The sequence below is a fragment of the Tursiops truncatus genome, chromosome 7 (genome assembly GCF_011762595.2).
Source record: "Tursiops truncatus isolate mTurTru1 chromosome 7, mTurTru1.mat.Y, whole genome shotgun sequence".
In the NCBI taxonomy this organism is placed as follows: Eukaryota; Metazoa; Chordata; class Mammalia; order Artiodactyla; family Delphinidae; genus Tursiops; species Tursiops truncatus.
In genome coordinates, this window is record NC_047040.1 from 58,527,089 (window position 1) to 58,545,028 (window position 17,940).

Below are 17,940 nucleotides of genomic sequence, written 5' to 3' on the forward strand. Positions count from 1 at the left end.
TAAAATGACTTGTTTTTATGAACAATGCATGTTCATTATAAAAAGTTTAAGCAAGACAAAACTGATAAAGAAGATTTAAAAATTACTCAACACCTCCTTGCCTAGGAATTACTTTTATTAGCATTTGGTCTGTGTTATTAAAAGAGAGAAACAGTTTTATTAAAATGTGATCATTAATGTATATACTGTTTTAAATAGAATACTATATTTAGTTGGAAAGAAAAAGAACTGAAGTAATACAGAAGAAATTAATGATTCTGTACCAGTTGGTTGACCAACTTGAGGTTGGTCAATTTTTGTTTCAGTGTTTGTTTATGCTGGCATACTTAGAATGTGAAACTTCGAAAGTGGCTATGATTTCTAAGTGGGCCACCTTCTTGACAGAATCTCTTTCAAAGGCCTTGACAGTTAGAATCTCTTTCAAAGACTGAGAAATCTTATGGTGTTTTACCTTGTATAATTAATCTACTCAGAGTATATATAGAGAGGAATATTTTCAAAACCAGAATGAGCTTAGCAATGCTAAAATTTAGCTCTTTCGTACTCTTCAGTTATAAGAAATAAGAGGAGAGGTCCATGTTTACATCCTTGAGTCATAGTAGTCTCATCTCTGGCATATGGAAGAAATAGACTCTAATGGAAAGGGACATAACTATTATAAAATATTTCTCAAAGAACTACTCTTTGCCAGAAGCAATGATCATCTTTCTCTAGGAGAAAGGAGAATACTCCTTTCTTCTTGAAACATTTTCTTTCCCCTACTCCTGGAAGAGCATATTCCTTGTTTTTCACTGACTTTGTCACCACTTCGTAGTCTCTTTTGCCAAATCCTTCCCTATCAGACACCTGAGTTTTTAGTGCTCTCTCTGTATGATGTCATCCAGCCCATAACTTTAAACATATCTGATAATTCCCAATTTTGTATCTCCAGTCATGACCTTCCAAACTACATCTAGTCCATTCTATCATATATTCTCAGTACAAACATTCTCATCTTCTCTACAGCAGCAATTTTATTTCAGGTTACCACTCATCTGCACCACTGCAACTACCCCCTAACTTAGTCTTTCTGCCATCACTCTTGTCCCCTCCCTTAAAGTCTGTTCTTTTGAGAGTAACCAAAGTGGCTTCTTTAAGTCATAAATCATATATCATCATCCTACTTTCCCTTTATTTAAAGCTCCCTAATCAATGGCTTCCCATTATAGCTAGAATAAAATCCAAACATCCATGGCTTACAAATGTTTGTGAACTGCTTTACTTCTCCAACTTAAACTTTATTTACTATCCTCTGCTGTGGTTCACCCACACTGACCTTATTTCTACTTCTTAGAACTCTCTTCCTTCAGGTCTTCTCATTACTCCCTCATTCTGGCCATTCTATTCTCAGCTCCAATACCGTCTCCTCAGAGAGGCTTCTCTGACTATCCTAGTACAAGTATTGCCCAGCAAATGTAAATTGATACAGCCACTATGGAGAACAGTATGGAGGTTCCTTAAAAAACTAAAAATAGAACTACCATATGACCCAGCAATCCCACTACTGGGCATATACCCTGAGAAAACCATGATTCAAAAAGAGTCATGTACTACAGTGTTCATTGCAGCACTATTTATAATAGCTAGGACATGGAAGCAACTTAAATGTCCATCAACAAATGAATGGATAAAGAAGACGTGGCACATATATACAATGGAATATTACTCAGCCATAAAAAGGAACAAAATTGAATTATTTGTAGTGAGGTGGATGGACCTAGAGTCTGTCATACAGAATGAGGTAAGTCAGAAAGAGAAAAACAAATACCGTATGCTAACATATATATATGGAATCTAAAAAAACGGTACTGATGAACCTAATGGCAGGGCAGGAATAAGGACACAGACGTAGAGAACGACTTGAGGACACGGTAGGGAAGGGGAAGCTGGGATGAAGTGAGAGTGTAGCATGGACATATATACACTACCAAATGTTAAATAGATAGCTAGTGGGAAGCTGCTGCATAGCACAGGGAGATCAGCTCAGTGCTTTGTGACCACCTAGAGGGGTGGGATAGGGAGGGTGGGAGGGAGGGAGACGCAAGAGGGAGGGGATATGGGGATATATGTATACATATAGCTGATTCACTTTGTTGTACAGCAGAAACTAACACAACATTGTAAAGCAATTATAGTCCAATAAAGATAAAAAAAAAGGTTTGCCTAGCGATGCCACCCCCTCCCCCCAGCACACACATGCTCTATCACATTATCCTATTTTATACGGAATAGTACCAAAATAGTTTTTAAAAATCAGATGACATCCCACCACCAAAATGACCATAGTTAATATTTTCAGACATTTCTTGATTTTACAAAAAAAAATTGTGATCTCACATTTTTGACTTAATTTATTTAAATAGGAAATGTTTTCACTAATGTAAGTGGGAAATTGCCAAAATTGAAGATAATGAAAATAAATACAATGAAAACTACATATTTAATTTTTTAGCCTTTAGAAGCTCTGAGGCTGAGGCCTGTTCTGTTGATAAAAAGTTATCAAAAAAAAGTTATCAACATTTATAAATTTATAAATGTTAAACATTAAAGATCAATGGCATCAAACCAACATTTTCTCCTTGACATAGTCAGGACTAAACGAGAATTGAAAGAGAAATAACTTTCTCATCAAGCAATTCAGTATGATATAGTCTTCAAGATGACTCTAGTCATCTTCTTTATCAGTAAAGTATTTCCCCCAAAAGGGAATTGTGATAATAATTGTAACATTTATGATACTAATTGTTTTAGTTAATGTGAAGTTGAAATAAATAACTTTTGCCATGGACTAGGGTAAAAATGTTGTGGTGAACTAGTAAGAATTAGTGGGGGGAAAACCTGTAAACTCACAAAGTTTATTATAAACTGTTCCAAGGTGACTTGAGTGACATGAAATGATATTATTCAAAATTAATGTTTGAGTATATTACTATGGAGTTTCTTCTAAATTACTAATTCCTACATCATAAAAAAAATAGTATATGCCCCAGTTACTGAAAGAGTTCTCTGTTAAGCACTTCACATATATTATCCAATTTAATCATACCCATCCTCTGAAAGGTAGAAATATCTTATTTTAAAGATATGATAATGAGATCCTTAGAGATTCAGTGATTTGTCTAAGATTTTATGACCAGCAAGGCTGTTAAAGCCCTTATTCTTTTAAAAAAAAAAAAAAAAATTATTTATTTATTTGGCTGCGCCGGGTCTTAGTTGCAGCACTCGGGATCTTCATTTGCCGCACTTGGGACCTTTAGTTGTGGCATGTGGGATCCATTTCCCTGACCAGGGATCGAACCCCAGCCCCCTGCATTGGGAGCATGGAGTCCCAACCACTGGACCACCAGGGAAGTCCCTAAAGCCCTTATTCTTAACCAGTAAATCTTGTACTAAAAAAGATATGAAAGAATGTTATGATGTGAGTGTACAGTGATGTCTGTTGACCCAGGAGCATGTCTTTGGAAATTAATCTCTGATTTTTTAGTTGTAAGAAATGGGAAGTTGCCCAAATGGCCGCCAAATTTTCTGTAAGCTTACATTTTACAGCTCTTTTAGGCCCCAGTTGATCACAGGGCTATTCAGTTTTGAAGGATAACTTTAATGTTCCCTTCCGTTCATTTTTATCTTAACTTTTGGCACTATTTATTTTTAAAAATAAATTTAAGTTATTTGCATAATACGTTACCACCTCATATACAAATGAATAAAATAGGAACACTAACTTTCAGGCATAGGAACAACTACGCAATTCAGTTTCTGTTATCCACTTAATTAAAATTGAGGGCTGGGACTTCCCTGGTGGCGCAGTGGTTAAGAATCTGCCTGCCACATAGAGAATGGACTTGAGGACACGGGGAGGGGGAAAGGTAAGCTGGGACAAAGTGAGAGAGTGGCATGGACATATATACACTACCAAATGTAAAATAGATAGCTAGTGGGAAGCAGCCGCATAGCTCAGGGAGATCAGCTCCGTGCTTTGTGACCACCTAGAGGGGTGGGATAGGGAGGGTGGGAGGGAGACTCAAGAGGGAAGAGATACGGGGATGTATGTATACGTATAGCTGATTCACTTTGTTATACAGCAGAAACTAACACAACGTTGTAAAGCAATTATACTCCAATAAAGATGTTAAAAAAAAAAAAAAAGAATCCACCTGCCAGTGCAGGGGACACGGGTTCGAGCCCTGGTCCAGGAAGATCCCACATGCCTCAGAGCAACTAAGCCCGTGTGCCACAACTACTGAGCATATGTACTGGGACTGCTGAAGCCTGTGCACCGAGAGCCTGTGCTTTGCAACAAGAGAAGCCACTGCAATGAGAAGTCCGTGCACCGCAACGAAGAGTAGCCCCTGCTCACCACAACTAGAGGAAGCCCATGCAGAGCAATGAAGACCCAGCACAGCCAAAAATAAATAAATCAATTAATTAAAAAAAAATAAATTTTAAAAGGAGGGCTGAAATTAAGAAATTGCCATTTAAAATCTGCTGATGCATTTACTGTAGGGATGTTGTTGAGGACATCACTATAGTTACTCATTAGCCCCTACATCAAGATGACTATATAAGAAATTTTTCATTCTAAGTGTCATAAAACGTTTTTTATTTCTATAACTGAACTGACCACGTTTCCTTTGTTGATCTGAGTGCCAGGAAACTAACTTTTATTTTCAGTTTTCCTGTTTTATTGTGCTATTTGTGTAAGTTGCCTCATCATGATAAGAAGTAAATAGTATTGTGCTTCCAGGGAAACTTTTTTCATACTTTTCAGATATTCAAAAAATTTACCTAAACCATTGTCTGTTGTGTTTACTAGTAAGATATAATGTACCTCCTCATTTCTTACTAATTTTGTTCATATGAATCAGGTACTATATAACATCGATTGTTTGCCAAGAATACTTAAGTATTATTTTAAATAGTTATATTAAATGTAATAATTTACTTTTATAATTATTATTACCAAATATTTCCACGTTAAGATATGAACAGATTAATTATTTTAATTCTGGGGAATTATATTTAAAAAGTTTGCAACCTGTAATGAGAATGTCTTGGTTTTTTTGTATGTAAGAATGAGCTGTAGTCAGTTTTTCTCTTATCAAACTCAATCAAACTGTCATGATTCCTATGATACCTCTATCTAAAATAATAGATACTGTATGTTTGAAAGCATCTCATTTTGGGAATATAATCTAATTGGTAATTTTAATTAAATTAACTTGTTTATAAATGTGTTTATTGTTTGGTGGGTATATCATTGCATTCTGTTTATAATATTTCTTAGTATTTGTTCATTTTTGTGATACTGTTATCTGATAATTTGAGTAAATCCCAGTTGAATTATGTTGCCACATTATGTCTTCAAAAGGGCATAAAGTCAGTACACATGCTTGAGTAATGTCTGGTTGTTTTACCCTTATGTTTCCAGTTGGCAATTTGAAATTATGGCTTCAACTGCACTTTAAATATGTGATAATAACATGTGTTTCTAATAAGGGCCAGCACCATTTTGTTCAGATAGTGTGAATGGTTGTCACTCATATATGACGAATGCACCTTCATCTGCTTCTTTGATAGTCCCCTAAAAACCATACCCTCAAATCAGGCCGATGAAATTAGCTGCTGTGTAAATTGTGTGTCTGAGTGGTTCATTATCTAATCACCGTCAGAACCACAGTGATAAAGTAGATTGAAGCAGGGAAGAGGTCTGCCAGATGATTTCACCACCACCACCACCCCCCGCCCCAAATCCAGTTTCCCTTGGAAACCCTAATAGTGCAGTTTAGAACTTCAGGCTCTCATGCCTGGAATACGGTATCTTTTAACGTACCAAACCTGAAAATACCAGTAGTTCTGGAGCATAATTTTCTTTCTTTAAAGATCATAATTTTATTTATTTCAATCAGTTTTTGAAACGTTGAGGCTCTTGAATTACTGTTTTGCTGCTAGTGCCCTAAACAGTACTAAATAGGAAAAAAAATACTCTGTCCTACTTGTAAGAATTCAGAATAACTTGAATAAATTGTTAACCTTCTAGGAATCTTGGCTCACTCTAATAATGAACTTCTGTGTTATTTGTTTATTGAATTGCTTCCCTTTAATTTATTTTAGGTGCTTTTGAAGATGATGATATCACGCATGTTGAAGGAAGTGTAGATCCTATTCGAGATATAGAAATTATACATGAAGAGCTTCAGCTTAAAGATGAGGAAATGATTGGGCCTGTTATAGATAAACTAGAAAAAGTGGCTGTGAGAGGAGGAGATAAAAAACTAAAACCTGAATATGTAAGTAAAATCTACAGCTTCTTTAGATATTTGAGTTCATTTTCCTTGATTAAATTTTTAAAATAAAGCACATACAATAACTAATATTGTTATGGAATTTTAGGATTCAAGGATCATTTCTGTTAAAAAATTGTTGAGAAACCTTGTTTTCTCTTGGCAGCGAAGGATTGTGGTGACAGGCTGTTTAAGGTGTTCTTAGGAGACCATATATAGCAGTAATATTGAGTATTTTATGGTTACTATGTATATCCTCAAGTTTTGGTGTTGGAGATGTGGGGTTTTATGATGAAAACTTACTGGATTTAGATAAAGGACTGAATATGAGTTTTGTGGATTTGGAAGAAGTGATTTACATAAGGAATTGGTCTTCCACAGTGATTGACCGAATGAATGCACTGTTAAAGTAGACAGATAATTTTAATCTTTTATGGTGTGAAAACACATGTCATTGTCTTTAATATTCAAATGTGTTTTCTATCACATTGTAGTGAATAATTATTAGTAATATTGTAGGAAATGTTTCAAAATCTGTTTTGAAGCTTTTAGTTTAAGTATCATCAAATTGTCTTTTACCTTAAAAAAGCAGCCTTAATTATATATTTTCTCATTAATTAACATCTTCCACAAACTGTTCTTGATTTTTATGTTTTTTTGTTATAGGAAGAGATTTCTTTTCTTTTTAACTTTTCATGTGTTTTTAATATGTTTATTTTTTATCTTCTCATTTTTGGAAACTGATTATCTTTTTGCTTTCTCATTTATTTTTAATAAGTTTGGAAAACATACCTTTGATTAGGGAACTCTAATAGGAAGAAATCAATTACAGAATCAACCTCTAAACAGTCACACTACCAATAAATTATGGTCGAAAGTGCCTGGTCTTGGAACAGGGAGACCTGTATTGTGCTACTGATTTCCTTGAGAGTCTGGAGTGAGCCCAAGTCATTTTACTTTTCTTAACATCATAGTTACTTCACTTTTTCCCTGTTCAAATAGAATGGAGAAGGGAGAGCGATTTGTCTGAGGAAATTGTACAAGATTTAGGATGGAAAAGGGGATTTCACATGTGGGTATGAAAGATATCCCTTTCTGTAAAGGGGGAAAACGTCCTGAGACAGATGTTGGGATTGAAGGCAATTCCTTTGCCCCAAACAGCATGGTTTCTGATTAGAGTAAAGCCTTATGCAGTCATCCTTTAGTTAATTGAAACTTACTGACATCCATATATATTTCAGAAGCATTAACTGTCTTCAAAATAAATTTGTCGATCTTACTTTTACTTAAATGGGGAAAAGAGGCATCACGTTCTTCTGAAATTCTTGGGCTACCATTTCCTGGCCTTTCTTCTCAAAGAAAACTAGAATGCTGAGTGTTATTACTCCTTATTTCCCCAAACTGTGATTATTTCATCATTTTCTTTCCTAATATTAGATTCAGCTGCTTCAGAATAAATTATAGATTCATGTTTCTCAACCTTTTTTTTTAAATTATCACTGTCCCTAAGGAAAAAAATTGAATTAAATTTCAATTAATTAAATTTCTCCCTAATGAGAGAAATTAAATACTAACAAGTAAGAATTTGTTGGATAGACTTGAGCTTTGGAGGGCCACAAAACATTTTAATAACGAAGTTTTTTTTCACCCCCAAGAACCAATTTTTGCCCCTCTGGGAGTAATATTACCCCTATTGTGAATTCATGCTATAGATTATCTTGTAGCAAAGCCAATACTGGTAAGTGTGGTAAAACAGATGGCTTTTTAGAAATTTTTTTTCAGTTTGTTGTTAGCAAAAATAGGATTCTGGTTGGGTCTATAACGCAATTTGGAAAGAATTAACATCTTTACAATACAGAATCCTTCAGTGTAGGAACATCTTATATTTCTATTTATTGAGCCAAGCACTGTTGGGCACTTTTTATATATGTTATTTAAATCTCACAACATGCAAGGTATATATTATTATCTCCATGTTAAAACTGAGGAAGGCCAAGTTTCAAGAGGTTTTGTGAATTGCTCAAGATTTCATACTTAGTAAATTGTAGATCAAGTTTTTCAACCATATTAGTCCAACTACAGGGCCAATATGTTGGGGTTTTTTTTTTTTATGCTTTTAAAAATTGTAAAGCATTAACCTCATATGTATAGTTTAACAAATAGCTGTGATACAAATGGGAGTAAAACCTACTTGCAGGTCAAGAAATAGAATATTGTTTAGCACCCCAAAGTATCTCCATCACTTACCAGTCTTAAAACTTTCTGTCTTCCCACAGCTAACCATAATCCTGAAATTTATAATAATATCCTTATCGGTGTATGTGCCACCTGCAATGATATGAATTATTTTCCTGAGTGCAAACTTTATATAAATGGTATATAAAGTGCAGACTTTATATAAATGGTATCATGTTGTATCTATTTATATGAGCATTTTCATTCAGCATTATTTTGTACGGTTCATTTATGTTGCATTTATCTTTAATTCATTTGTTTTTCTTAATGTAAAATATTTCATTGAAAAAAAATACCATAATTTTAAGATCTGTTCTACTGTCAGTGGGCATTTGAATTTTCCCTCAAAGTTTTTTATAATCATGAGCAATGCAGCTGTGAACATTCTTTTACATCCTGATGCATGTAAGGATAAAGTCTTATATTTATTATAGAAGTCAGTAGTATATGTATATCTTCGACTTTACTAGATAACACTGTTTTCCTAGTCTGTGAGAGTTTATCCTGTTGTCAGTACTTGGTATTATCAGACTTTTTCATTTTTGCAGTTTGATAGCTGTGTAATGGTATTTGGTTATGGTTCTCATTTGCAGTTCTCTAGTTATGTAAGATTGGAGACCTTTTTAAGTATTGATTGGCCCTTTAGGATTTCCTCTTTTGTGAAGTGCTTGTTCTAATTATTTTGCTCATTTTCTATTGGATCAGTGTCTTTTTCTCAATAATTTGTGAAAGTTACTTATATATTTTGGATATTAGTCATTTGCTTTGAATGGATTGCAAATATGTTCTCCAATTCTGTGGCTTTTATTTTTAATCTTTTTAATAGTATCTTTTGATGAACAGGTGTTAATTTTAAAGTTAGTGTTTTCCTGTCTTGTTTAAGAAACTTTCCTACCTTAAGGTCATCAAGATAATCTCTTGTATTCTAAAAGCATTATTGTTTTATCTTTCACACTTAGCTCACTAACCCACCTGGAAATTATTTTTTGTAAGTAGTTTAAGGCAGGCATCCAATTGGACTTTTTTCCCCCATATGGAAAACCTGTTGGTCCAGCACCACTTAAAAAAAAGACTGTCCTGGGCTTCCCTGGTGGCACAGCGGTTAAGAATCCGCCCGTCAATGCAGGGGACGCGGGTTCGAGCCCTGGTCTGGGAAGATCCCACGTGCCACGGAGCAACTAAGCCTGTGCACCACAACTACTGAGCCTACGCTCTAGAGCCCACAAGCCACAATTACTGAGCCCGCACACCACAACTGTTGAAGCCTGCACACCTAGAGCCCATGCTCTGCAACAAGAGAAGCCACCGCAATGAGAAGCCCGTACACTGCAACAAAGAGTAGCCCCTGCTCGCCACAACTAGAGAAAGCCCGTGCGCAGCGACAAAGACCCAACGCAGCCAAAAAAAAAATAAAAAAGACTGTCCTTTCCCTACTCCAGTGAGGTGCCTCCTCTGTCATAAATCAAAGAGCTTTGGCGTCTTAGCTCTTTCCTGAGGATCGGCAGATGAGTCTAGGTAAAAGTGGCCAAGAGCAGCAGTGGGATCCCAAACCTGCTGAGGTGAAGGTGAGAAGGGAAGATGGAATGAGGAGTTAATATCCCATGGATTCTATGGTCTTATGTGTGTTCCTTACATCATTTTTATACTTTCCTCATCCCCTGCTGTCCCAGTCTCTAGTCTAGATCAGGCACAATTAAAAGTGTGGTCCTCACACCAGCAGCATCACCATCACCTGGGAGCTTCTTAGAAATGCAAGCTACAGATCTACTAAATCAGAATCTCTGGGGGTGTGTTTTAACAGGCTCTCCTGTTATGCACGCTACACAAAGTTTGAGGATCACTGCTTTAGAGCAGCCGCCAGCCCTCTACCCTCCACCCCAGGGTAGAAGAGTCTTAGGCCTTCCCCTACCCTTTTCTTGGTCTAGTAATGCCTCACTACCTTTTTAGGTCCTTGGTACTATTAAGAAGATAATATTTTTCTCTATTTAGGCCTGCTTTATTGTTGTCTTTATAGGCACAGTTACTCTGAATCACTTAGTTCATTAGTAGTGAAAATGGAGGTCTCCTCGATACAATTTTACCAACAGTTTGCTTGATATCATAATATAACAATCTGACAGTTCATGGGGAGAACGACCAATGTTAAGCAGGGAAAGACATTTTAGGATGAGTTATTTTAAGTAGTTTATTTATTAGTGAATATTTTTACATTATAACTACTTTTGCCTTAAAAAAAAGTAAGTTACAAACAACAACATTTATAGTATAATCCGGTTTATGTAAAAAATGATAGCTGTATTTTTATAAGTGCATCCAAAGAGGTATGGAAATATGCTCAATTGTTATGTTTTAACAGTAAACATTTGGAAACTAAAAAAGGTTTTTAACGGTAAAGTGTTTGGAAAGGGACTAGTGGCTGTGAGAGAGTGAGTGATTGGGGTGGGCACTTTGACTATTTACCCTCTATACCTCTCTGTTACTTGACTTTTTTTCATAGCAATGTGTTATTAATTTTTTTAAGGAAATAAAAAGGTCTAAGGAAATTATTTCCTTTAGGTGGCCTCCAAATAAAGAGGTAAATGCATATATATTGTCCTTAGCTGTTTCTGACCTATATTCATCAAACTATAATTTTAGCTTTGCACTAGAGAAAGGGTTTTGAAGTTTCTATCTGAGATTGGAAAAGGAATGTGGTAGGAGATGTGAAACTGGAATAGATGCATACATGAGAAGTCATAGGCTTTAGGATCAATTTCATCTTCACTAACGTGAAAATTGGGATAGGCAATGTAATTTATGAAGATTAAGAAGAAGCTCCTTATGTGTTTTCTTAACACTGTGACAGTTTGAGTTACAAAGCCATTTTGAGTCATATCTCAAACTCTTTGCCTTTTAATCTAAATTTTGGTTGTGTCTCCTCAGAAGTAGACCTTGAAGCAAGAATTGGAGTGCAGGTAGTTTTCTTGGGAGTTAACTCAGGAGGCACACATCAGGGAGTGGGGAATTAAGACCAGGAAGGGAAGGAAACCAATACAAAGTTATGTATATGAGCAGGCGGAAAACCCTGAGCAGAAGGGGATCAGCCCTTCCAGGGATCTCTAGAAAACAGTGTAGAAAGTGTCTTGTAGTTTTTCTACTGGAAGGATGAGGAAGCTGGGGTAATTAATTATTAACTAATTTCCATCAGTCATTGATTGTGGGCTGCTCCTCGGAGTGTTAACTACCTGCCTGGCGCCTGATGCCTGTGTGGTCTGGGCATGGTGCTTAGGCAGTTGCAGATGCTTAGAGTAAGAAGCCATTCAGCATGTACCGGATCTGTGAGGGCAAAGGGCATGGGGGCAGGGCACCAAACAGTCTCTGCCAACATTTCTTCATCCAATGTGCATCTAAACTTTGTATCCTAATCATTCTATTTAGTTTTGGTGGTTCTTTAGTATCACAAGTTTAATTTGGTGGTGTTTTATATTCCCTGTTTCTGATTTATCTTTAGTTTTCCTAATACAAAGAGGGTATCTATGTGATTCTGGTACTAACTAGTTCTCGTAGGGGAGTTGTCTGTTTTTAACATTTTCTTGTATTCTCTAACGAATGGTCTAAAGGTATAAAATGTGATTGTCTTCTTTTCTTCAGTTTATGTTTGTAATCTTGACTAACAGAATCAGGGACTTTAATTGGATGTAGATCCTAGGCTATAAAAGCTACTTGGAAGTTATAAGAAAAATAGGTATTTTGGTCACTAGGTATTTACTAATTATTCCTTAATACTTGTTCAAATGTGTCTTTATTTTCTGGGTAATCTTTCAGAAATTTAACACTCAAGCCTCTCTTCCTATGAAGTTTCCATTTTCTAGATTTGGTTGTTATGTATTTTTATGTAAATAAGCAGGAAAAACGTGAATTAGATATACTCTAGCATAAAACATGAGACAACTTTTTAATGCTAAAACAGAATCTTCCTGACTACAATGTTCATGTATTCTGTCATAAAGATACCTTTTATAAAGTGGGTCTTGGTGTTGTGTTAAAACGGAGGCACTAAAGAAGGGAAGAGTGGGATAAACATTTACTATTGGTGTTGTTAGCTAGGTGTACTAGTTTCCTAGGGCTGCCATAACAAGTATCACAAACTAGATGGCTTAAAATAATAGAAATGTATTCTTTCACAGTTCTGGAGGCTAGAAGTCTGAAATCAAGGTGTTGGCAGGGCTGTGCTCCCTCTGAAGCCTCTAGGGGAGAATCGTTTCTTGCGCCTTCAGCTCCTGGTAGCCCCAGGCATTCCTTGGTGTATGGCAGCATAATTCCAATCTCTGCCTCCATCTTCTCATGGCCACCTTTCCTCTGTCCAAATTTCACTCTTCTTATAAGGATACTATCACTCTTCTTATAAGGGATTAAGGGCCCACCCTACTCCAGATAGGCATCTTTAGCTAATTCCCAGCTAAGGTCCTACTGAGGGATTAGGACTTCAGCCTGTCTTTTTGGAGAACACTTTAAGCCATAACAAGGCATCAAGTTCAAGGTTGATTTTAAAGTGTGTATACATTGTATTTGGAAAAACAAAATTTGGAAAATGAAGGTAGAAAGCTTTAAGAAAAATTTTATTTTGTATTCATAAGTATTTGGAAATATTCATACTTAAAAAATATTTATAGAACTAATAGTTACTTAATTAAACAACTAAATAAGGCAACCAGGAATTGTAATTAATGGATCTTTTTTTCCTCTCAGTCTCTGAATGAAATAATTAACATCCACCAAACATATGGCTATTAGCAGATTTCTTCTCATTATTCTTATGGCAGTTTTTAAAGTTGATTTTGTACATAACTTAAAAAACATTAAAAATGTTTAAATATGTAACGTGTTTTTCACTAAAATCAAAAGATTCAAAAAGAGTATACTGTAAAAACATAATTCTCCTACCCACTTCTGTCTTCTCATTTACCCTTTTCTCCTCTTTAGATTCTTATGTATCTTTCCAGAACTAGTCTTACATGACTTACAAAGATCGTTTCTAAAAGAACAAGATACTAAAAATACTGAATTGCATTCATTCACCTTTCTCCCCATATCCTCTCTGTTCTCGTGGTCTCGCAACTCAGTGGACCCAAATTGTTTGAACTGAGTATCAGTATCTTTGACTCCTCTTTCTCGTGTACAATTTATATCCCGTCCTGTTGATTTTATCTCCTGAATATTCCTTGTATCTCTTCCTTCCTCCTTATTTTAAAAACTTCTTTAGTTTGGGCCTCATTTATGCTTAAACTGATTTCTTTACCTCCATTCTTGCTTTTGTTCTCCACAATTAGAAACTGCAGATCTCACTATGTTATTCCCTTGATTAAGATACCTCACCATCTTCCTGTAAGATACTGCCAACATAAAGTCCAAGGCTTACAAATTTCTTTGTGACCCGACTTTGCCTGACTTATACTTTCTCAGCTCTCCTAACAGTGAACTAAACATTTTGCTTTCACATGAGCTCATTAACTACAACTCTACCCTTTTGCTGCCCCTTCAGTCCTGTTTCCTAGTCATCCTTTGAGACATAGCCTAAAGCAGAAGCTTCTTACTCTTTAAAAAAAACATTTTATTGTGGAAAACTATACATAAAATAAAATTTACCACTTTAATCATTTTAAGTGTACAATTCAGTGGCATTAAGTACATTCACAATGTTGTACGATCATCACCACTATCCATTTCTGGAACTTTTTCACCATCCCAGACTGAAACTGTATCCTTTAAATAATAACACACCATTTCCTCCTCCTTCCAGCCCCGGTAACATCTATTCTACTTCCTTTCTCTATGGATTTGCCTATTCTAGGTACCTAATGAAAGTGGAACTATACAATTTTTGTCTTTCTGTATCTGGCTTATAGGTCCTCAGTTCTCAGTATTATTTATTTGAAGACAGCAATTAGGAAGTGCAAAGCTGTTTAAGACTAGCATGATAACACAAAGAATGTATTGTGTTTGGGGCAAGGCTCACAAGGATTAGGCTCATTTGAGACCAAACTACTTTAGTAGTATATCAATTTATATATACGCTGAGGGGAATAAATTCATATAACAGCTGATGTTTTGGTGCATATGCTATAGGCATACTTTCCTGGATATTTCTATCTGTCCACTTTCTCCTTGCCTGTCGCCAATGGAACACAGATGGAGAAAATTAAAAATACGACATGTTAGTATCCCCATAAACTCATTATTAGCAACCTCAAGTGGGTCCTCAGCTATATCCAGCTTTCCTAGTTGCTCCCCTGCTCTCTGCTGCAACTGCTTCCCTACTCTCCTCAAACCTCTTATTTATGTCCATTCCCCACTTTCATCCATCCCTACCCTTAGCAGACAACCTTGCCTCCTATTTCAAAGATCAGAATAAAAGCCATCAGACATAGGAATTCCCTCATTTTCTCTCTAATTTTCCACTAGCCAAAACTAAAGCCTACTGTTCATTCCTCTTATCTATGGCTAGTTATTCCAATTCTTTGAATCTTATCACTTACTAACTTTCTAGAAATCTTACACTATTAGTCATCCCTTGTTTTTTTTCCCTTTGTTGCTTTTAAGTGATTTTATTGAGGTAAATTAACATAGCATTAAGTTCATCCTTTTCATATATATAATTCAGTGGTTTTTAGTGTATTCACAAAGTTGTATTTCATTCACCAGTAGTTCCTTCTTTCTTGTATATACAACTCGTCCCTCTCAAACTAGACCGTTTGCATCAACTATTTAAAGATGTCTTTTTTAATCTTAAAAAACACTTCTTACTGAATACCACACTTCTCATCCTTCAATTACCATATTTTCTCTATTCTCCTTCTTTAAAACCTCTTGAAAGAGTTATTTTTTCTACCTCCTAATAACTCAGTTCTATCTATCTGGTTTATCTGCTCATTAAACTCAAACAGGTTTCACCAGGGTCATTAGTGGCTTTTGCATTGTTAAATCCAAGGAACATTTTCAGTCATCTTGTTTTGTCAGTAGTATTGGACACTGTTGTATCATTGCCTGAACTACTCTTCCCTTGGATTCCATGACCACATTCTCCTGGTTTCCCTCCTACTTCTCTAGCAACTTCTCAGTTTCTTTTGCAGGCTCATCTTCTTAATACCTTTTGCTATTAAATATTGGCATTACTTAAAGTTGAGTCTTAGGCTGTCATCTCTTCTCTCAATTCTCTTTCTATGTGATGCCATCCATATCCATTGATACAATTACTATTTAAATACAAATAGCTTCCAGATTTGTATCTCTAACCCCATCTGTCCTCTGAACTCCAGGCTAGTATATTTAATTCCTGACTTGACATCTCATGTGTTTCTCAAAGACAACTCAAAAGTTAGCACATCTGAAATCAAACTCCCTCCCTCAAACCTGATTCTCTTCAGGGTTTCTTAGCTCAGTGAATTGTACCACTGTCTGTTAGATTATGCAAACCAAAAACTTAATCGTTTTTGACACATTCTCTTTCCATCATTTCTCATATCTAATCTATCACTGAATTCTGGCAATACGTTTGGCAATATACAGATGTAATAATATGCCTATATTTTCTTGTGTATATGCATACATATAAAGATAAAGGATAAAACAAATACGGCAAAATGATACTTTAATGAATATGTGTACAGACATTCTCTATTATTGTAGTTTTTCTTTAAGTTTGAAATTATTTCAAAATAAAAGGTAAAAACATAGCAAAATTAAAATGTCTTATGACTTTAATGTATAGAGGTACAGTTAAAATATATGACAGGGCTTCCCTGGTGGCACAGTGGTTGGGAGTCCGCCTGCCAATGCAGGGGACACGGGTCCGGGAAAGATCCCACATGCCGCGGAGCGGCTGGGCCCGTGAGCCATGGCCGCTGAGCCTGCGCGTCCCTCCGCAATGGGAGAGGCCACAACAGTGAGAGGCTCCCGTACCGCAAAAAATAAAAAAATTAAATAAATAAATAAAATACATGACAATAATAGCACAATGGGGGTGATAATGACATAATTTAAAATGATATAATACTCCAGTTAAAAGACAAAGAGTTCGGCAGTTTCTCAAAGAGTTAAACATAGAATTACCATGTGACCCAGCAGTTCCACTCCCAGATTGATATTTCCAAAAGAATTGAAAACTGGTGCTCAAACAAATACGTGTACATGCATGTTTATAGCAGCACTATTCACAATAGCCAGAAGATAGAAGCAGCCCAAATGTCCATCAGGGGTTAAGTAGATAAACAAATTGTGGTATATGCATACAATGAATATTATTCAGCCTTAAAAAGTAAATGAACGCAGATGCCAGATGTGGATCAACCTTGAAAATATTATGCTAAGTGAGAGAACCCAGACATAAAGGTCACATATATTGTATGATTCCATATGTGTAAAATATGCAGAGTAGGTAAATTCATAGAGACAGAACTGAAGATTGGTGGTTGCCAGGAGCTAGTGGGAGGGGAAAGTGGGGGCAAACTGCTTAATGAGTACACGGTTTTACTTTAAAGTGATTGAAATGTTTTAGAAGTCGATAGAGGTAGTGGTCGCATCACAGTATGAAGGCTTAGTACTAAATTACTTTAAAATGGTTAATTTTATGTTTATTTCATCTCAATAAATTTTTAAAAAATTAGTTAAGACAGAGAATGTCAGATTGGATTTTTAAAACCCACCTCTATGCTGCTTATAAGGTACATCTTAAATATGAAGACATGGAAAAATTGGAAGTAAAGGATGGAGAAATATATACCACCCCTCTCAAAAAAAAAGCCACTGTATTGTAATAATATCAAAATAGACTTTGAAGGAGTTATAAGGAAGTATTTCATAATGCTAAATGTTCAATCTACCAGGAAGATAAAATAATTTTAAGTTTGTATATACCTAATAACATAACTTCAAAATATATAAAGCAAAAACTGATAGAACTAAAAAGTTTTTTTAAAAAGACCCAAATCTACAGTCATGATAGAATATTTTAATACTTCTTTTAGTAATTGATAGAACAAGCAGACAAAATTTTAGTAAGAATATATAAAACTTAAACGATGTGATTAAGGAGTGTGACCCAGTTGACATATAGAATACTGCACCTAACAACCACAAATGTATGTTCTTATCAAGTACCAATTTAACATTTACCAAAATTTTCCATATTATTAGCCATATAGCAAATGAACAAATTTCAAATGATTGAAATCATAAAGAATATGTTATCTGACCACTATGGAATTAAAATCAGCAATCATCTTTCACAGAGTGAAAGAACATATTTGCAGTATCTAATAAAGAACTTGTCTACAGAATATGCAAAGAACTATAAATAAGAAAAAGGCAGCCCGATAGAAAAATAGGCAAAAGACTTGAACAAGTACTT

The 17,940-nt window shown here is 35.4% G+C and overlaps 1 protein-coding gene across 2 annotated transcripts in view; it reads left to right on the forward strand.

Moving 5' to 3' along the window:
- Positions 1-17,940, forward strand: part of OLA1 (Obg like ATPase 1) — a 167,668-nt gene that overhangs the window by 95,929 nt on the left and 53,799 nt on the right. For both annotated transcript variants that reach the window (XM_033860010.2, XM_019922566.2), the window contains one exon: positions 6,151-6,326. In XM_033860010.2, the coding sequence (XP_033715901.1) occupies positions 6,151-6,326 (176 nt within the window). The remainder of the gene's footprint in view (positions 1-6,150; positions 6,327-17,940) is intronic.